Consider the following 21778-nt stretch of genomic DNA (forward strand, 5'->3'; position numbering starts at 1 on the left):
CAAAAATTAATATATAAAAATATAATTCAATATAATGGTGTGTAATATTTTGCAAGGTATTATTTATTTTCAAAATTTTTTTTATTCTTAATTTTATAAAATTTAAATATTTTGATATTATTATTTAGTATCAAACAAATTTTTTCAAAATAAATATAATAAATAAAAAAAAATTTATATGTATTTTAAGTTTAGACTTTTACTATGGATATCACATTAATTCAATTATTTTTTACAATTTTCTTCAATTTATCTTTATTATCTTTGGTGATATCTGGATGTAATAGTAATAAAACAGAAAGTAGTAACAAACGTTCAAAGTCAAAATCTAAATCTAAGAGTAAAAAGAGTAAAGATTTATCTAAAGATATACCAACTAAAGTACCAGTAGTTAGTGAAAATAAGAAAAAAGTAGAGGTAAAGGTTATTGATAATTCTAAAAAAGAATCACCATTGAATGCTAATAAATCTAAATGTCAAAAAGTTGCATCATTAAAAAATAAAACAGCATCAATAAAAACTTTAACTTCTACTCAATCAACTTCATCTAAAAAGTCAACTGATACTTTTTCATTTAGTAATCCAGCTAAATTAACTACTCAAGAAAAAAATGATCAACGTAAACAGATGGAATTGGCAAAAAATTTAAAGGAATGGCAGGCAAAGAATAACAATCAAATTATTGTTACAATGAATAAAAATGAATTAAGATGGGTAGATGGATTGGGTGGACTTCAAAATGTTAGTTTAGAAAATCCATCTAGTGATAGGATTGCTATAAAAATTAAATGTTCTGATAATATTTTATATAGAGTTAATCCTGTTTATACAATAATAGAACCACAGGAACGTATAACAATTGATATATTACGTGATGCAGGAACACAAAAAACTGATAAACTTGTATTTGTTCTTACCAAAGTTAATGGTGATGTTAAAAATTCACAAGCACACTTTGCTAGTAATCCAAAAAGACAACAAATGCTTTTACTTCCATTAATTGGAGCTTCTGCTGTTTATTAAAATAAAATTAATTGTATTTTTAGAATTACATTAAAAATTTAAAAAATTTTTAATGCTTATTTTATTGTAACTACAAAATTATAGTATTAAAAGAATATAAAAGTATTTAACAAATTTTAGTATATTTACATTAAATATATATTTTTTATAGTTAGAATTTTCTTTGTTAGAAATAATGGTATTTAAAAAATAAATATATAGTTAAAATTATTTACAAGTTATAAAATAAAATTATAATCCACAAAAAATTAAATAGAAAAGGAGTGGAAGAGTTTGTGTATGATGATTTTATAGTTGATAATCCTAAACTTTTAGTATCATTATGAGCAAACTTTCTAAAATCTTCATTACAATTAATTGAATTATCACGACAACAACAATTTGTTCCATCAGCATTACAAGCTAATTTTCCTCCAACAAAATTATTAAATTTACCACATGACATTTCAACATTTATTTCATCAATACATAATGTTTCAAAATAATTATTTTTAATAATTAATCCACAAGCACCACAATGATATCTCATAAATGCATGACTATTATATTCATATTGTAATTCTACATTACTTTCTTTTAATAATTGCCTTTCAATAAAACATTTTTGATCTAAAAAAAAATTTATTATATTTGAATTAATTATATAAATACCTTGATTAGTTATAACATCTAGTCTTGCTTTATTTTTTAATTGATCATGGCAACCAAGACCCCTACAACAACAAACATAATCAGTACAGTAAAGCATATTATCATTATTTTCATCATGTAAATAACAATCATTTAATGGTATTAAAGAAGTTTTTGTCAATACCAAACTTTCATCATGCCCTTCTCCTATACATCCAAAAGCAATACTATTAAATTTTTTATTAATTGGAATAATAGAATCTTCATTATTAATATTTTCATTTTCATCTGATTTTTCAAGATCTCTATCTAATTTATAAACAACACAATATTTACATGAAGCATGAATGACATATGAAGGTTCCTCAAAATTGACAAAATCATTAAATGATTGTATATAAACGAAACATTGTGTATTAGATAATTTTCCAAGAAATGATCTTGAAGTTTCTGTTAATAATATATTTAAACAATTAATAATAAAAAATAAAATAAATATCTTTCCCATTTAATTTTATTAATGGATTAATTTTTATTTTTAATATTAATTTTATAAATGTAAAATTTGAATAAGATATAAAAAAATAAATTTTTATCATTATACATAATAATATTTAAAAAAAATTTTTTTATCAAATAATATCTAAGTAGTTTTGATGTAAGATTTAAGTTTTAAACATTTTTATATCACTATCCATTATTGAAAAATAAAAAATGATAAAAAAATAAAATTAATATAAAGAAATGCGAAATGTTGTTCCATAAAAATGACCAGAAATTTGAATATTTTTTTCAATAAGAACTATGGGATCTCTTTTAGAGTTACTGACGTACTAAATTAATAAAAAATAAAATAAAAAAGTATTTGAAAATTTTTTAAAAATTTGAATAAATATATAGTGATTTGAATATTTGATAGTTAATAAACAGTAAAAAAATTTTAGAAAAATTTTTTTCGCATAAATAATCAAAATTATCATATAAAAAAAATAAAAATAAAATTAAGAAAATTAGTAGTAGATTTTTTAATAAAATTTTTATTAAAAAAATTGTTTTTATTTTATCACAATTTTAGAGGTAAAGTCGGAAATTTAGAATATTTTCAGCCAATTTCTGAATCTCTGAAAATAATAATGCTATAGCTATAAAAATTAATATTCTAAACCTACTTTTGAATAGAAATCCAATGAAACTAGTCCCATCTTTATAGGATAAGTATTTGCTGAGATACTGGAAAGTCGAGAACAATGAATATTTTAGAAAAATTTCCGCCCTTGGTCATATCTCGCTTCAAAATAAAGATAAATACAAGCAGATTTCGGCAATCGACTTCAAATAAGTTTTCATATGGGGTCTACCTTCAAAATTTTTTTATATCTTTAAGTACTTGCGAGATATAAAAAAATGGTGACAATGGATTACGCGCGAAAAAATACCAAGCATAGTATTTCAAGAACGGTTGAAAATTTAAAAAAGTTTTCAACGTAGGGTATACCTTAAATTATAAAAGAAGCTCAGCGCATCTGGTTTCATGATTCTGTGACTTCATTGACTCGAGTTATCACACGATTTTGAAAACTTTTTTAAAAGCATATTTCTTATCATATCTTCATTTTTAGAAGTCCTATGAAGATGTGAATAAGTTTAATGAATTTCTCGTAAAAAATTGATTTAGAAACAACTGTTTTTTTTTAAAATATCTCTTTGTATCATGGAAGTAGAAATTTAGAGAAAAATATTCCCCAACTTCGCCTTCAACTTTGAATCCTTATAACTCCTGAAGTTTCAATTTTAAGATAGTGTTGATTATATTCAAAATTCATCCCATTTCAAGGGCTATCGAATGACTATAGTGGCATATTCAAATTCAAAAAAAAGTTGTTTATTTTTGGTCACAGTTTTAGAGGTAAAGTCGGAAATTAAGAATATTTTTAGTCAATTTCTTTATCTTTGAAAATAATAATGTTATAGCTGTAAAAATTAATATTCTAGACCTACTTTTGAATAGAAATCCAATGAAACTAGTCCCATCTTTATAAAATAAGTATTTGCTGAGATACTGGAAAGTCGAGAACAATGAATATTTTAGAAAAATTTCCGCCCTTGGTCATATCTCGCCTCAAAATCAAGATAAATGAAATCAGATTTTTGTAATTGACTTCAAATTAGTTTTCAAGAGGGGTCTACCTTCAAAATATTTTTATACCTTAAACCACTTTCGAGATATAAAAAAATGATGACAATGGATTACGCGCGAAAAAGTACCAAGCATAATATTTCAAGAACGGTTAAAAATTTAAAAACTTTTTCAACGTAGGGTATATCTTAATTTATGAAATAAACCCAGCGCATCAAATTTCATGGTTCTGTGACTTCATTAACTTGAATTATGATTAAATTCTTAAATCCTTTTTTTAAGCATATTTCTTATCATATCTTGATTTGTAATTATCCTAAAAAGAAAAGAATAGGCTTAATGAATTTCTCGTAAAAAAATGATCTAGAATTAAGTATTTATTTTTAAAATTTACAATATTATCATAAAAATCATGATTTAAAAAAAAATATTCCACAACTTCGCCCCTCAACTTTGAATCCTTATAACTCCTGAAGTTTCAATTTTTGAATATTGTTGATTATATTCAAAATTCATCCCGTTTCAAGGGCTATCGAATGAATATAGTTACATATTCAAATTCCAAAAAAAGTTGTTTTTCTTTGTTCACATTTTTAGAGGTAAAATCAGAAATCTAGAAAATTTTCAGCCAATTTTTATATCTCTGAAAATAATAATGTTACAGCTATGAAAATTAATATTCTAGACCTACTTTTGAATAGAAATCGGATGAAACTGGTCCTATCTTCATAGGATAATTATTTGCTGAGATATTGAAAAGTCGGGAATAATGAATATTTTAGAAAAATTTTCGCCTTTGTTCATATCTCGCTTCAAAATAAAGATAAATGCAAGCAGATTTCGGCAATCGACTTCAAATAAGTTTTCATATGGGGTCTACCTTCAAAATTTTTTTATACCTTAAACCACTTTGGAGATATAAAAAAATGATGACAATGGATTACGCGCGAAAAAGTACTAAGCATAATATTTCAAGAACGGTTGAAAATTTGAAAATCTTTTCAACGTATGGTATACCTTAAATTATGAAAGAAACCCAGCGCATCAAATTTCATGGACCTGTGACCTCATAAACTTGAGTTATCACTAAATTCTTAAAACTTTTTTTCAAACATATTTCTTATCATAACTTCATTTTTAGAAGTCCTATAAAGATGTTAATAGGCTAAATGAATTTCTCGTAAAAAAGTGATCTAGAATAAAGTATTTATTTTTAAAACTCACAATATTATCATAGAAATCAAAATTTACAAAAAAATATTCCCCAATTTCGCCCTCATCTTTGAATTCTTATAACTCCTGAAGTTTCAATTTTTGAATATTGTTGATTATATTCAAAATTCTTCCCGTTTCAAGGGCTATCGAATGAATATAGTTGCACATTCAAATTCCAAAAAAAATGTTTTTTTTTAATTTTTATTGAAAAAATTTTTTTATTACTTATTTTTCTTTATTTCTTTACTATTTTAGTATAAAAATTTTTTATTAAATCAACATTGTAATTTAAAAAAAATTACATAATTATATTATTCAAATATTTAAAAAATAATTTCTAGAACGTCAGTTACTCTAAAATTAAGCCAAACTATGTCTTAAAAAGTTAAAGAAATTCAATACACTAAACTTCATGTTTCTAGGCATCCATCTACTCCAGTTAGAATACATGCTGTTAAACTTTTTTAAATAATATCTTTTCTCATATCTTAAGAGAAGACATTTTTTGAATATGAGACTAAATTTGTTGGATTTCTTGGAAACAAATTAACAACTTATATAAAAATAATACTTAAAGCAACCTAAATTCAACTTCTCAAACTATCAAAAAAAATTAAATTGAACATATAAAAACTAACTGAAAAAAAAATCTAGTATAAAATTATATTATCTATCATATGAAAAAAAACATCTTAAATCAAAGAAAAAATAAATTAAATAATTTTTGTGGTGGATGACTGAAAATTACAGGTTTCTTGTCTGAGGGCCTCTCTAAATTGTCTATACATATTTTTTTTATTCTCGGGTAGAATAAAAATATTCCACTAAATAAATAAAAAATATATTTTTCTATTAAAAATTTTTTTTCCAATTAACATTTATCAATTAGCTTTATCTTTTTAAAGTTTATTTTTTACATAAATAAAAGTTTAAAGGATAATAAATTATTTGAAGTCAAATCTGTTATTTTATTTATTTATACTTTTTTTTTTATAGAATATTAAAATGATCAATTTTATATTTTTATTTTTTAAAATTTTTTTATTAACACTAAGTAAACAAATATTAAGCTATCATCATACTAGCATATTTTTCAATGATTGATGTAAAATAATTTATTTTTTCCATAATATAATAAGTTGTCAAAGGTTAAATAATCTGTATTATTAATATTAGTATTTATCACCAGAAATTTTTTATTTTTAATATTTTCAAGATTATTTTTTATAAATAAGATAACTGATAAAATACTTTAGAATGTAAATGTTTTTTTGAACTTTAATCTTACATATCATAGTTTAATATCACAATATTATTACCACTCTTTAGTTAGTTTGTCTCTAGAAAATATTTAGTAATATACGATTTAATACGACCTTAATATATTTTATCTTTTTATCTAATGTTTAATCAATATTAAAAATTAATTATTATAATAAATGTCATCAATTAATATTTATTACTTTTTAATATTTTTTTAATATGTATGAATGTAATTGTTAAAAATAAATTAAACATTAGAAAGTTTAAACTTTCTCCAGGTAATAAAAAATATAAAAAAAAATATTTTTTTAAAGTAAATTAGTAATTTTTTTCCACCTACTTAATAATATTTGAAAAGAAAAATAAATGAGACAATGGAAAAAAAAATTGTAATACAGTTTAATCATATCACTAATTTCTATAATTTAAATTGCAATAATAAGTTTTTATCTTTTTTGATACTTAATCTTGTTCTTATTATCAATGCTACTTTTTATTGTATAATACATTCGTCGTATGCCTATAACATTCAACATATGTAAGAAACATTTTCTATGTAATAAACACAACTTATAAATATTTGTGCATATCATTAATATATATATACACTAACATCCAATTTATTTATAGGAAGAGAGAAAAGTTTTATTTTATTTTTTCAATATAGAAAAAAAAAATTTTATGATGACATCTAATAGTAATCAACAACAATTTTCATATTTTCCCAAAATTTTAAATGGTGGAATTGCAGGAATAGTGGGTGTTACGTGTGTCTTTCCTATCGATCTTGTAAAAACAAGACTCCAAAATCAGGTAACTCTTCCTGGAGAGCCTCCAAAATATACAGGAATGTAAGTGTTATATTATTAATAATTAAAATTTTTGTTAATCTTATTTAGTTTAGATTGTGCAAAAAAAACATGGATTGCAGGTGGTAATAATACTTTTTCTAAAATTCGTTCACTTTACTCTGGATCAGCAGTTAATATTTTATTAATTACACCAGAAAAAGCAATAAAATTAGTTGCTAATGATTTTTTTCGTTATCAATTAGCTGTACCTGGACAGGAAAAACTTACCATGGTTAGGGGTATGATTGCTGGTGGTATGGCAGGTTTATGTCAAATTGTTGTAACAACACCAATGGAATTGTTGAAAATTCATGGTCAACAAAATACAGGACCAAAAATGTCAGCAACAGCTTTGGCAGCAAAATTGGTAAGGGAAAATGGAATAGCAGGTTTATATAAAGGCGTCACCTCAACTTTAGCCAGAGATGTAACATTTTCAGTTCTTTATTTTCCATGGTTTGCTGCTCTAAATGATATGGCTCCAAGAAAGAATGATGGTAGTGGTGAAGCTGTTTTCTATGGATCTCTTCTGGCTGGTATTACAGCCGGAGCCTCAGCATCATTTTGTGTCACACCTTTAGATGTCATAAAAACAAGAATGCAAATAATTAAAGAAGGATCAAATGAAAAACCTTATAAAAATATCCCAGATGCATTTATTAAAATAATTCGTCTCGAAGGACCCCAAGCATTATTTAAAGGAGCAGCTTGTAGAATGTTAGTTTTGGCTCCATTATTTGGTATTGCTCAAGCAGTATATTATCTAGGAATTGGAGAATATATCTTAGGTGTTAACCGAAGTTAGAAACACTTATTTTTTTATTATATTAACACAATAAACTTAAATATATATTTTTATTAGATTTTAACCATTATTTTATAAATCTATTGTTTTTATTTTGTCTCATTAAAGTTTAAATACAATTTACATAAAAAAAATAAGTTTAGTAATAGTACAAATTATTGTTCATTTCATTAAAACTTTTCCCTACTAACTGTATCCTTACCGTACAAATGATTTATTGTATATATTTTACTAACTGTATGCTCATTGAAGATTGTCAATCGTATCTTCAAAATGTTATATAAAAATTTTATATACTATAACTACAATTAATTAACTGTATATATTTATTTACAGTTAAAACTTTCTTTATTAGCTATGTGTATTTTGAAACATTAACCCACGAATAAATAAAACTCACCATTAAAAGTTTATCCTTAATAATATAACTTGAATAATACATTTTATATCAATTAATCTACTGAAATTGAATATGAAAAAGAAAAGATTTCTCTTTGATATACTATCCCATCAACATAATCCAACAAATAAATTTAACTGTAAAAGTTTAAATGGTCTTGTGACGAAAATAATTAAAGCGGTTATTTGGTGACATCTTATACTCTCTTTATTATACACTTCTCTCTAGTAATTCGTTTTCTACTTTTTAATCACTAAAAATATCATGGAAGCTCCAGTACCAGCACCTAGAACAAGAGGACAACTTCGTGCTTTATCACGGACGTATGATGATGATTCTTCGTATGTTTTTTTTTTAATAATTTTTTTTTTTTAATTTTAAATTCTTTTTTCAAGATTTCTTAAATTATCTTCATTTGAGGTTGGTCGTCCACTAGGTAAAGGAAAGTTTGGTAATGTTTATCTTGCCAGAACGAAGAAGGAACACTTTATATGTGCTCTTAAAATTTTGTTTAAAAGTCAGCTTAAAGATAATAATGTTGAACATCAAGTAACTCGAGAAATTGAGATTCAAGGACATTTGAATCATCCTAATATTCTTAAAATGTACAATTGGTTTGTGGAAGATAAAAAAATATACCTAGTTTTAGAATATGCAGCTCGTGGAGAATTATATAAAGAACTTCAGAAATGTAAAAGGTTTGATGAGGAACGTTCAGCTAAGGTAAGTTTATTTAATTATTTTTGAAAAGTTAAATTTTTTAAAGTATATATTACAAGTTGCTGATGCTTTAAATTATTGTCACAGTAAAAATGTTATACATAGAGATCTTAAACCGGAAAATATTCTTATTGGTATACAAGGAGAACTTAAAATAGCTGATTTTGGTTGGTCTGTTCATTCTCCAAGTGATAATCGTAAAACTCTTTGTGGAACATTAGACTATCTTCCTCCTGAAATAGTTATGGGTTTCAAATATGATCATAATGTTGATAACTGGTCTATTGGTGTTTTATGTTACGAATTTTTACATGGAAAACCACCATTTGAATCTACTGACAATAAAGGAACATATAAATTAATTACTGAGGTTGATTATCGATTTGGAAGTCATGTAAGTGAAGGAGCAAGAGATTTGATATCAAAGCTTTTGGTTAAAGTACCAAGAAGACGTTTACCACTGAGTGATGTACTTCAACATCCTTGGGTGTTATCTCCTTTTTCTTCTGAAAGAATAAAGAATTTATAACTAAGTTTTTTTTATTTGTATTTATCTGTAATATATTTCATGTATTATATTATCATTGGAATTAAAATAACGTTGGAAATTCTGTTTTTTTTTTTAATTTTGTTAATAAAATTTGAAGTTTAGTTAGTATATTTTTAATAAATATGATTTCAGAGAGAAACATAAATCTCTCTTTGATTTTATAAACTAATGTACATGAAATCGTAAAAAAAGTTATCGTAGACCGTTATGTAGTAATAAAAACAAATTTTTGAAATCTATTACAGAGTGGCCTTTAATTTGTAGTGATAAAAAGAATGAATATTACACATAGGCATTAAAATTTAACTTTATTTTATGTTTTAGCTTTTTTCTAGTTTGTAATGTAGTTGGAATGGTAAGTAGTAGAAATAATTAATTAAAATTAAAGTAGTACCAGTACATATTGTTGATTATTTCTTTTTTTATGGTATGATAAAATATATTCATGAAGCAAAGTGCCCTTCTCAAGCTTCGTTGGCGCAGTCGGCAGCGCGTCAGTCTCATAATCTGAAGGTCGTGAGTTCGAGCCTCACACGGAGCATCTTTTTGGCTACTTTTAAGTATAATTATTAAATGATAATAATTTATTTATCTTGAAATTGAAGTACTTTTTATTTTTAGACTATTTATATATAACTATAAAACCCAACAATGACAAATTTTTAAAAATATTAATTAATTAACTTAAATTAATTAGTTTACACAATATAATATATTTGCGCAATTATATTTTCATTCATTATCAATTTAATGATACTTCTTACTATATGTATTTTGCTTACTGGATATTTAACCAATAAATATTTAAAAAGAGATTATCTTTTAAAGGTAAAATCTATGCTTGGAGAAATCTTACTTGTAGTTATTGGATTTCTGTCATTAATATTCTTATTTAAAAAAGATTTTCTACATATAGTTGATGATAACAAAATAACAAGTTCAATAATTTCATTTTATATTTTATGGATTGGTGGTTTGTATTCATCACGTTTACTATCAACTTTAAAGTTGGCTCCATTATTGGGTAATTTTGTAAAATATTTATTAATCCTTTTTTAGGTAGCCTTTTAATTGGAGTAATAATAAGAAATATCCCAATATATGAATATATCATTGTAGAAAATAAAGAAATTACAGATTTTTTTTGTGATGTGGGATTTATAATAATTCTTATTAGATCTGGAATTGCCTTGGATATTAATGCTTTACGGAAATATTTTACTACTTGTTTACTGATAGCATTTTTCTCAACAACTTTTGATATTGTGACAATTGTTGGATTATGCTATAAAATACTCCAATTTCCCTTCAATATTTCAGTGTTATATTCAGTGATTTTAGCATGTGTTGCACCAGCCATCATTGTTCCAGTAATGATAAAATTAAAAAATGAAAATGTTTATGAATCTAAAGGAGTAATTTCAATAATTTTAACATCAGTCACTTTAATAAACATGTTTTGTACTACATCATTTACGATGCTTGTATCAGTGTGTTTTGAAAATATGTCATCTTATTTAGAAATTCCAAAACCAATTTTTATTGGAATATTTTTTGGTACCATTTCTGGAATTGTTTCAAGTTTAATAATGGTATATGTTTTTAAGAATGAAAAAAAAAATTCTCCCTTTAAGAAGGCTATGACAATAATGGCATACTGCTTATTAATGTTTTTTGGAAGTAAATATTACAAAAATGATATTATTGGATCTGTTGGTATTATTGTATTTACATTGATAATAAATTATAACTTTAACAAAAACAATGAACAAGGAGTAAGAAATATTATTTGTTAAAAAAAAGTATTAATTATTTTATTTATAGTTAAAAAAAGAAGATAATATATTTAAATATGGTTGGAATAATTTTATTGAACCAGTCTTGTTTTCAACAATAGGAACTACAGTACAAATCAAAGAAATGAATATAAATATTATTTTGATAGCGTTATTAATTACAATCATCTCAACAATTGTAAAATGTATTGCAGTTATACTAATACAGAAACTTACTCATTTAAATTATAAAGAAATGATTTATATAGGATTTTCATTTTCATCAAAAGCTACTGTTCAGGTAAATATTGTAAAATATTAGATCATAAATATTTTCAGGCTACATTAACATCAAAATTAGCATTATTGATAGTACAAAAAAATTTATCTATGGAGGTATCATCAATTTATCCAATTGACAAAACAATTATTGTTATTACAATAATATCTATTATCATATCAGCTCCCTTAGGACATGCACTATTGACATTTTTTCCACACTTTATTATAAGAAAAGAAATTGAATCTAGTGAAATTTTAGATGGTAACTCAGAAACAGAAGAAAAATCAACATTTATTTAAAATTAACTTAAAATGTTACAACAAATTTTTGATTTATTCATCATCTGAAGAAAGAGAAATACATTCAATTTCATTTTGAGTAGAGTCACAATTATTGTCATACTTAGCAGATTTTCCATAACCTATAATTTCTATTTCTTTATTATCATCTACTAAAGATCTTTTAAGTGATTTAGAAGTTTCTGTAGTAGTTTCAGCAATTGTTGATTGTAAACTCTGTTCCAATTCAGTACTATTTTCATTAATATAAATCAATTCATATGTATTGTTTGTTCCTTCAACTTTGCTTTCTATTAAATTTTCTGTTGATTCAACATTAAGAAAGACTTTTTCATCATTATAAAAATCATCTTCCTCATCTTCCTCTTCTTCATCTTCTTCAACATCTGACAATTCCCCTTCATCTTTATGTTTAATAGATTTCTCTATTTCAGTCCATCCTGGGAAATTTTCTGGTTTTTGGAAATAGTTAAAACGAAACTTTGATACAATTGAATGAAACTTTTTATTCATGTCAATATAAATTGCAGCTATAAAAAATTTTTTTAATATTTAATTAAATCTAAAAATATTACAAACTTTTTTCACTTTTAGGAAGTAAATCAATCTTGTGACTTTCAATTCTATTTTCAGAAGGATAATTATCAATAAGTTCTGTTATCTCGTCACAAATATTAAACTTAGTGTGACAGAAATCATACAATTTGTATTTTAAATTAGTTATAATGTATTTACAGAGATCAGGATATTCTGAAGATGTAACATTTTCTAAATTTTCAATTATTTTCCTCAAACTACATTAATAAAAAAATAAATAAAAATAATTTGAACAAACCTTATTATTTTCTGATAAATTATTTCATTCATATTTTTATTTTCCTCATTTGAAAGCAAAAGTTCTCTCAATTTTCTATCATCTATTAATTGACCCATCATCAAAATTCTTGTGTATGCTTTTCCTCTTTCAAAAGTAACTTTATCGTAAGCCTTTTCCAAATCCTCATCAGTAACATTTTCCATAGGAATTTCTTTGTTTTCATAAATGTAAAAATCACCTAAAAATCTCATAAAATTTTGTTCCTTTTCTTCTTCATTGAATGTAGAAAATTTTTTAAACAAAGTATTAGCATCTTTAGGTTTTTTTAAAACACTTCCGCTTTGCATTTTTTAAAATTTAAAAAAAATAATAGTATACGAATATTTTTTTTTTATAAAAACTATCTTATATATTTTGTTTTTTTGATTTTATTGGAATGTCGTTCATGTGGCATGTGTTTAATGTCCAAATAAATTCATAGGTTAAAACAATAAAATCATTTATCTATAAAACAACGAAAATAACAAAAATATGTATAAATTAAAAAAGTAAATTTATTTTCAATTAATTTTAGTTGTTCTTTGTTCAATCGTTTTGATTTATTTCATTTTCATCATTATTTATAATTTTTTCCTCTTCATCAACACTTTGAATAGTGGTAAGATGATGCTTTCCTTCTGCAATACTTGATGTACTATTATCAAGTTCTTTTTCTCCATTTTCTAATTCCAGTTCACCTATACTTGGGTTACTGCTATTTTTAGCTGTTGTTTGATTTGAGCTTATTGCAACACTTCCAATACCTGAAGCTAATATACCTTTTCCAATACTAAATTTATGTTTATCTTTTTTACGTATTCCAAACATGTTTCGTGTTTTTTTTCTTTCTGTCATATCAGAAGTAAATATATTTGCTGATTCTATTCGTTCTTTGATGTTACGTATACGTTCCTCCTCCTCATCCTCATTAACCATATTTTTATCAATATAAAAATCATTTGGAGTACTTTGGGCAATAAGTTTTCTGATTTCTATTGTACTTGTCAAATTTGGATTTGTAAGAGTTGATGACCGATTTTTTCTTAAAATTATTATATTTTCATTAATTTCTGTTTCACTGTCATTTTTAATCATTGGCCTTGACTCTTTATTTATGGATGCATTAATCATTTTATTATTTGCATCTGTTACTCCAAAAGATGAATTTCTTGATAATGATTTTCCACTATTAACTTGACCAATGATAGAATCCTTATTTATTTGAACCATTTTTTCAACTTTAGCAAGTTTTGCCTCAACATACCCCTTCTGAATATATTTTCTTAAATATTGTTGTGAAAAATTTCTAACATATTGAACAATAGAATTATTTGTCTTTCCACAAATCTCTTCCAGGCATTCAGTAAAATTATCAACAACACATTTATTAAATTCAATAAACATTTTGAAATTTTCTTCCTTCTCAGAAAGTCTAATATTAAGATATTTTACTAAAAATTTTATTGTACCACCCTGAATAAAAACGGTAAAAAAGATCACAACATATGTTGCAGAAAGTATTATTCCCCTACATTGAACAGTATTACTTAAAGAGAATGCCAAACTAAAACTTATTGCACTTCTTAAACCACCATAAAACATTATAATTTGTTCATTTCTTGAAATATACCTAACACCACCTGTAAATTGATTAACTATAGTTGTTAATATAAAAACAATAATAAATCTTGCAAAAAGGCAAAATATTAATGCAGCAATTGAAAATCCAAGATGAAAATCACTAAATATCCATTTTTCTTCATTAACCACCATTACTCCAAGAATAATAAATATTAATGATTCTGTAACAGTACTTGAGACATGAGCAAGAGTATTTATTGTAACAGTTGATTTATGTGATAAATTGTGAACTGTATAATGTGCCTGAAATAACCCACAAACAATGATAGCAATTATTCCAGACCAATGAAATAATTCTGCTGACATGTATGCTAAATATGCCAAACCAAAACATATTATAGGTTCTACAACTCTAACAGAATCTGTATACATTGTAAAGAATGAAGAAAGTATTCCATAAAATAATCCAATTAAAAAACCACCAATTGCTACACATATAAATGATGCTGCACCCATACCAATGTCATGTAGTGTTATTTCTGGAAGTTCTTTAAATTCAGTTACAAGATTATAACACACTACTGTTACAGCATCTATAATAATATTAAAAATATAAAAAGAATCATTATTTTTATATATATATATTATTTTACCATTTAATAATGATTCACCAAAAACCATAAAATAAAGCATTTTATTGACACCTAATTCTTTAAAAATTGCCAAAACAGCTACAGGATCAACAGCAGCAATGAGGGAGGCAAATAAAAATGCATCAAGTGGATCAATTTTGAAGTCTCCCATTAAATTATATGAATCCAAGGCAACCAATCCCCCACCAATAATTGCAATATTCAAGATAGTTCCAAGTACAGCATAAAGTAAAATAGTTCCTAAATTATCAATAAATGCTGAATCTTTTAAAGAGTATGCTGATTCAAAGATAATTGGTGGTAAAAGGTAAAAAAAAAAGATATTTGAGTCAAATTCTAAAAACTTTATATTATCATGATTAGAATCTCCTATAAAGAAAAATCCTAAAATCATTCCTAGGATAATTAAACAACATGATTCTGGAACAAATTCTTTAAATATTCCAGTTGTATGGTAAATCACTTTAAATAATCCCATAGCAGCAATAAACATTGTCAAAACTAATGGAGCTCTTACTGTTTCCCATCTAAAAGATGCAACCTGAACTCCATGATGTTTTCCTATATCATGATTATTTATTTCATGTAAATTAACATTTAATTTTTCAATTTCATTAATATCACTTGAATTAGATAGACATAAACATCCTTCACATAATAGTAAAAGAAAAAAGAAAATGAAGTCAGACGATTTCATAATTTTTTCTAATAATAATAAGTGTTTAATAAAAAATGATATAAAACTAAGTTAGTTAGAAATATTTGACTATACAAATTTATTACTTAAAAGATAAGATTTTATTAGAAAACTAAATTATATAAATATTTTATATTTGAAAAATACTATAAAATCATATCAGTCAATGAAAAGTTTTATTAAGGTATTATTTAACAAAATCATTAATTGTAAAGCTATTACTCAACGCATATTTAACAAAGAATTTTTCAAATTTTGTTGATAAATTTTTATATCATTTATAAATAACAATTTTATTATAAACCAAAATATTTGTAAAATTTATTATGTGTATATAAAATGTTTTTTGATTTATTAATTTTATAGCTTTATAAAATAAATTGAATGTTAACAGCTAAAATATAATAGATAATCTTTATTTGTTTTTTTCAAAAAGTTCTGGTAATCTTGTTAAATATAGTATGAACAAATCGGAACATAAAATAACTAATGATAAAGATCAATCTAACCTATATATCTAATATCTTGTATATAAAAATTAAATGTTTTAATTCTTTTAACTATATTTATAATAATGAAAATTTCTATATATGTTACAGTAGATCACATTTCAAAATATAATAATTTATATTTAAATTTTGGATATTTATTAACTCTATTTTTAACAAAATATTTAATTACCTCAATTGTGTAAGATATTTTTTTAAATTTATAATAAACTTTTAGATTTCCTTCTTTATTTTATATTATTCTTGGATATGTCCTAGGAATTATAATAGTATTACCAATTTTAAATTTATTTGGACATTTAAAAATTAATAATGTTGATTATCGTGATATCAAAGAAATTTTTATGTACTCAGCATGTTATGGATTAGCTTTATTAACTTCTGTTATCGGCCTCCTTAAACTTTCACTACCAATATTTGTTGTAATCAAAGGAACGTCAATAATTTTTACATGCTTAATAAACTATCATTCATATCATTTAATACAAAATACAAGATCTCAATTTTTAATTTTACTTGTAATTTTAATGATATGTCTGTCATATGTAACAGATACCAAAGATACTATAATGGGATACTTTTTAACAATATGTCATGCTTACTTAACATCTTTAGGAAAACATATATATATAAAAACAATAAATCATACAATTTTTAATATACCAACACTTCTATTTTATTCTTCAACAATAATTATCATTCCAATCATTCTTTTTGCCCACATAAATGGAGATAGTGCAGTTATTATTTTCTTTTTCCGCCATAATTTTATATCAGCTTCAACATTATATCTTTATGTCTTCTTATCACTTACTGGAATTCTATTAAATTTTATGAACTTAATTCCCAAAGAACGTCAGTCATTCGACAATAGTAATTATCTTAAAAATATAATCGTATGTTTATAAATCTACTAATTAGTTTATCATAAATTTTTAGGGATTAATTTCTATTTTTGGGGGAATGCTATTTATAAAAGATTATGAGTATAATTTTTTTAATTTTATATTTATATGTCTGGGGTTTGTATTTTTATCTTTGTTAAATTTAGAAGTATCCAAGTATTACAAAGGAGAACATACTCAATTGTTACCACAAATGTATGGTGAAAAATTTTATGATGAAAAATAAAATAACTATTTATCATTTATTTTTAAATTTTAATAAATGATGATAATTTTAATTTAATTATCATTTCTAAATATTTGTTTTATTTTTGTTGTTTGAAGATTTTTTAGAGGTGTCTCATAATCTTCTAAAGATGAACTTTGAAGTTTAACATTTTTTAAATCTCCAGATTTGTACATTTCATAAATATCATCATACATCTTTTGACGTTTCATTTCATTTTCAGGAACACTATACCAATGACTCATCCAGAAACCTTTATATGAAATATTTTTAAATATAAATGGTCCAGTTAAACATTGAACTGGTTGTTTACTCATACCACCATATGTTACTAATATACCATTGTGATCTAAAGTTCTTCCAAGCATAAGACTACTTTTTCCTCCAACACAATTTAATGCCAATTTACATTGTGAAAATTTTTTAACTTCAGTGGTAAACTATAAAAATATTATCAGTTAATAAAATCTTTAAAAATAAATTTTATATATTACCTCTTGTTCCGTAAAAATATAATCTCCACCTAAATCTGTAAGTTCTTTTTTTAATTCATCAATGTCGTCACGATCTCTTACAATATTTATACTTTTGTAACCATAAATACGACATAATTGAATTACAAATTTACCAACAGCAGAATTTGCACCATTTTGAATTACAAAATCACCTTTTTTAAGAGAAATGAAATCATGTAACATACGATATGCTGTTGGGGGATTTACTTGTAATGTTGCAGCATTATCAATACTAAATCCTTTGTTTATTCTAAATACATCAGATGATTTATGGATTCCGTAATCTCTCCATGTACCTAATCCTGAAATCCTTGGAATAACAAGATCACCTACTTTAAGATTCTTTTCATTTTCATTTATTTTTGTAATAACTCCACACCCTTCATTTCCTGGTGTAGCAGGGAGAGGTGGTTTAACTGGATAGACTCCCTGAATTTGATTTATATCAGCTGGATTAATGGGACATGCTAACCATTTAACAATGATTTGATCATTTATTAAATTTTCATCAATAGTAGTTGTCTGCAACTTTATAACCTAAACATACTAATTAGTGAACTTTTTATATCCAACAACATACATTTAATGGATCACCATAACCTTCATAAACTAATTTTTTTCCTGTCAAACCTCGCCTTAGATAAATATTTCTACTTGAAAATAATGAAAATAATTTTGAAGAAGACATTTTTATTAAAAGATGTTTTATCTTTAAATGAAAATGGTGCCTGTCTTGTATTTGGAATGATACACCTCTCTTTACATTTTTTTATTTTGAAGTATTTAAAAAAATAGATTTTTTAAAATTTAATTTATATTTAAAATATCAAAGTTTATAAATAAATTTAATAAATTGTAGTTTTTATCAAATACTAATGGATTAATATGTTTTTTAATTATTGCAATAATTCTCCTAGTCCTTTTTCTTGTAAAAAATTGAAGAATCATTTGGTGTAAAATATTTTTAATACGACACTTATCATATTTTCTTTTAAAAAGTTTTTTTGACATTTCTTTTAATTGTTTTATAAATGGACTCATGTTTTCAATGAAAGTTGATATACTATTTTTTAGTAGATCCATTGTTTCTAATGGTCCAATCTTTTCAGATAAATAACTATATGCTAATGCTCCTGTTTCATATTGATTTCTGTCGATTGTATTTTTAAAATAATTTATTATATCTTAAAAATGTTTTACTTTTTTTTAAGGTTATTTACCTTGAATAACTTTATTTTGAACTAATGAATTATTAAAAATTGGCTCCATTGAAATATCTAGAATTCCCTTGATTTGGTCAATATGAAAGAATTTTGTAAATAAATTATGTATTCTCTTTGAACATTTCATTGCAATAATATTATTTGATGGGCATTCAATGATAGTGGTATTTACATTTTCAGTAGTAATGTTAATAAATACTCCTAGTAATAATATACTAAAAGATTTAATTTTTCTCATTTCTACTTATAAAAATAAAATAAAAATAAATACCTTAAAATAATTTTTATTCAAAAACTTAAAAATAATATATTACACGATTCTGGATAAAATATACTATTCCTAAGTTTGTATTTGCACACAAATATTTGTAAGTTAAATAGTAGTATGTGACTTATCTTCCATAAAAAATGGATGTCCTTTCACCTAATCAGCTGGTATTTTATTTTGTTTTATTTTTTATTCCTTGATAGCCTTTCAATTATATTAACTATTTTTCCTTTTGATACTCTTCCTTTTCTTAATTCATTTGAATAACTATTTTCTAGTATAGAATTTGTCCTACCAATTTTTACACCAGATGTTTGTGAGTCAACAGTACTTGTAGTTTTTCGATTAAATTCAGGTGGTTCACTTGCTGTCCTACCAGTACTACGCCTCGATGAAAAAAAACATGAAATTTTGGTGGATAAACATTTTGCAACTGAAGCTGGAGTTGTCTTTTTTAATGGTGACAATTTACAATGAAAAGATTGTGACGTTCCTGTACTATTATTTTTTAGTGAGATTGATCTTGCTACTTTTGATTTTTTTACAATAGGTACCTTCTCTGTGCTACATGACCTTTTGGACAATAAAATTGGTGTATTTCCAGTACATTTAAATTGAGTAACACTTTTGGAAACAGTTGAAATTCTAGACATTCTTTGTGGATGTACATATGATTCTGTAGGAATATTAATATCTGGTGATTTATAATTACCTAGTGAACTACCTGTTCTAAAATTTCTTAATTGTAACTTTGGTTTGGGTTTTACCTCCACACTCTCGTTTTGTTTTTTAATTTGATTTAGGCGTACTATTAATTCTTCAGTGCTTTGTTTTCTATAACTTTTTCTTGTTTCATTTGATATAATTTGATCAGAGTTACTTGATCCAGATTCAGTTGAATACCTTTCAAGAAGTTCTTTATCCTCAACTCCACTATCAAGGCTTGTTGTTGATTTTTGACGTTTACACACTTCGTCATTCTTTTTTACTCCTTTTTCATCATTTTTTTGTTCGTTATTTCTTTCTGAAATTTAAATTATTTTGTTATTTTTCAATATTCTTACTCGTAAAAAAATTATCACCAATAGATTCATCGAAGTTTTTTTTTGTAAAATCACGATAAGTACAAACTGAAGGTATTATCCAATACTTTTCCTCTGACATAGTATTTCTTGTAAATTAGTAGTTAGTAATAAAATAATACAAATAACTTCAAAGGTAATGTTTTTTTTTTAAAAGTGACAAATTTTTATAAAAGACATTAATCAAAAAGAGTATTAAGAAACAAAAGTCAAGCTTTAAACAATACTGACTGTAAAGATAAAATATAACAAAACAACTTTATAATTATTATGACCGTAGTTTTTAATGTTATATTACTTTATAGAGTTTGTCAAATATAAATGTTGTTAATTAATAACAAAATTTATCCTTTTGATAATGATAACTTATTATTTGTAAGAAATACATTATATATTAAATTTTTATTTTCTTTTTATATAATATACAACTAAATATTTATAAAAGTTTTCTATATTATGCTTTTTAAAAAAAATAAAATACCCTTACATGAAATAATATTTTTAATTTTTCAAGTTATAAGTTATTCAATTTATATATTATTAGCAATTACTTTAATTGTAAAAATCAAAGATTCAAAAAAAAACTATAGTGGAAAGTATTCTTTTTATATTCAATTTATTATAAATTTATTTTATGATGTTGGTCAGGCTATTGTTTTAATTATTTTTCAGAAATTTTTAGACTGGGGTATTTTTGTAGATTATTTAATTAGCTCAAATTGGCTTCATCAATTGTATGCTCCCTCATGTTATATTTTAATAGCAGGATCAGTAATAGGAAATTTTCTAGTACTAGCAAATAGATACTGTGCATTACAATATCCATATTTTTATCGTTACAATTGGAACAAAAAATTTTCAATTATTTTAATTTGTGTTCAAATTTTTCTACCAATCATAATATTTTGTTATACTTTTACCACAAATACAACAATTATCTATTCTGAAGAATTAAAAAGATATACTTTTTTTATTGTAAATGATAATATTAGTATTTTAAATAATGTTTTGTTGGCTGTTATAGCTGGGACATGTTCAACAATTTCTATATTTTTTAATTGTGTTATAATTTATAAATATAATAGAATTATAAATCAAATTAGTATTAAGCGAGAAAAATCAAAACGTATTTCTATTGTTATATATGTAACAATTACTAATTTATCTTTATTTGGATTATCAATACAACAAATGTTAAGAATGGTATTTGGAATTCAACGTAATTATTATATGATATTTACATTATCTCATTTTTTATTTTGGATTGTTCCTTTATCTAATATATTTCAACCATATTTAATTCTTTTCTTTA

At 24.0% G+C, this 21778-nt stretch overlaps 11 protein-coding genes across 11 annotated transcripts; 5 read left to right on the forward strand and 6 right to left on the reverse strand.

Moving 5' to 3' along the window:
* Positions 1-204: 204 nt before the first annotated feature.
* SRAE_1000249300 (MSP domain and PapD-like domain-containing protein) lies at positions 205-1023 on the forward strand (the record flags this gene model as incomplete). The annotated part of the gene is made up of 1 exon (XM_024649575.1): positions 205-1023. One exon carries the CDS (start codon positions 205-207, stop codon positions 1021-1023), a length of 819 nt encoding a protein of 272 aa, XP_024503439.1.
* Positions 1024-1234: 211 nt separating this feature from the next.
* Positions 1235-2161, reverse strand: SRAE_1000249400 (Hypothetical protein; the record flags this gene model as incomplete). The annotated part of the gene is made up of 2 exons (XM_024649576.1): positions 1235-1632; positions 1675-2161. 2 exons carry the CDS (start codon positions 2159-2161, stop codon positions 1235-1237), a joined length of 885 nt encoding a protein of 294 aa, XP_024503440.1.
* A 4788-nt stretch (positions 2162-6949) lies between these two features.
* Positions 6950-7924, forward strand: SRAE_1000249500 (Mitochondrial carrier protein family and Mitochondrial substrate/solute carrier repeat and Mitochondrial carrier domain-containing protein; the record flags this gene model as incomplete). The annotated part of the gene is made up of 2 exons (XM_024649577.1): positions 6950-7119; positions 7168-7924. The coding sequence occupies 2 exons, from the start codon at positions 6950-6952 to the stop codon at positions 7922-7924; spliced, it is 927 nt and encodes a 308-aa protein (XP_024503441.1).
* Positions 7925-8588: 664 nt separating this feature from the next.
* On the forward strand, positions 8589-9573 carry SRAE_1000249600 (Aurora kinase B; the record flags this gene model as incomplete). Its single annotated transcript, XM_024649578.1, has 3 exons — positions 8589-8665; positions 8720-9047; positions 9091-9573. The coding sequence occupies 3 exons, from the start codon at positions 8589-8591 to the stop codon at positions 9571-9573; spliced, it is 888 nt and encodes a 295-aa protein (XP_024503442.1).
* A 450-nt stretch (positions 9574-10023) lies between these two features.
* Positions 10024-11951, forward strand: SRAE_1000249700 (GH07323p; the record flags this gene model as incomplete). Its single annotated transcript, XM_024649579.1, has 4 exons — positions 10024-10114; positions 10927-11369; positions 11419-11670; positions 11709-11951. The coding sequence occupies 4 exons, from the start codon at positions 10024-10026 to the stop codon at positions 11949-11951; spliced, it is 1029 nt and encodes a 342-aa protein (XP_024503443.1).
* Positions 11952-11984: 33 nt separating this feature from the next.
* SRAE_1000249800 (Hypothetical protein) lies at positions 11985-13115 on the reverse strand (the record flags this gene model as incomplete). The annotated part of the gene is made up of 3 exons (XM_024649580.1): positions 11985-12481; positions 12531-12745; positions 12787-13115. The coding sequence occupies 3 exons, from the start codon at positions 13113-13115 to the stop codon at positions 11985-11987; spliced, it is 1041 nt and encodes a 346-aa protein (XP_024503444.1).
* Positions 13116-13353: 238 nt separating this feature from the next.
* Positions 13354-14211, reverse strand: SRAE_1000249900 (Hypothetical protein; the record flags this gene model as incomplete). Its single annotated transcript, XM_024649581.1, has 1 exon — positions 13354-14211. The coding sequence occupies one exon, from the start codon at positions 14209-14211 to the stop codon at positions 13354-13356; it is 858 nt and encodes a 285-aa protein (XP_024503445.1).
* Positions 14212-14245: 34 nt separating this feature from the next.
* Positions 14246-15738, reverse strand: SRAE_1000250000 (Na+/H+ exchanger family and Cation/H+ exchanger domain-containing protein; the record flags this gene model as incomplete). Its single annotated transcript, XM_024649582.1, has 3 exons — positions 14246-14280; positions 14340-14981; positions 15042-15738. The coding sequence occupies 3 exons, from the start codon at positions 15736-15738 to the stop codon at positions 14246-14248; spliced, it is 1374 nt and encodes a 457-aa protein (XP_024503446.1).
* A 574-nt stretch (positions 15739-16312) lies between these two features.
* SRAE_1000250100 (Hypothetical protein) lies at positions 16313-17378 on the forward strand (the record flags this gene model as incomplete). The annotated part of the gene is made up of 3 exons (XM_024649583.1): positions 16313-16428; positions 16465-17143; positions 17187-17378. The coding sequence occupies 3 exons, from the start codon at positions 16313-16315 to the stop codon at positions 17376-17378; spliced, it is 987 nt and encodes a 328-aa protein (XP_024503447.1).
* Positions 17379-17431: 53 nt separating this feature from the next.
* On the reverse strand, positions 17432-19354 carry SRAE_1000250200 (Trans-2-enoyl-CoA reductase, mitochondrial; the record flags this gene model as incomplete). The annotated part of the gene is made up of 5 exons (XM_024649587.1): positions 17432-17818; positions 17873-18430; positions 18474-18602; positions 18767-19077; positions 19114-19354. 5 exons carry the CDS (start codon positions 19352-19354, stop codon positions 17432-17434), a joined length of 1626 nt encoding a protein of 541 aa, XP_024503448.1.
* A 212-nt stretch (positions 19355-19566) lies between these two features.
* On the reverse strand, positions 19567-20548 carry SRAE_1000250300 (Hypothetical protein; the record flags this gene model as incomplete). The annotated part of the gene is made up of 3 exons (XM_024649588.1): positions 19567-20060; positions 20097-20408; positions 20449-20548. The coding sequence occupies 3 exons, from the start codon at positions 20546-20548 to the stop codon at positions 19567-19569; spliced, it is 906 nt and encodes a 301-aa protein (XP_024503449.1).
* Positions 20549-21778: the final 1230 nt, after the last annotated feature.

The sequence above is a fragment of the Strongyloides ratti genome (assembly GCF_001040885.1).
Source record: "Strongyloides ratti genome assembly S_ratti_ED321, chromosome : 1".
NCBI lineage: Eukaryota > Metazoa > Nematoda > Chromadorea > Rhabditida > Strongyloididae > Strongyloides > Strongyloides ratti.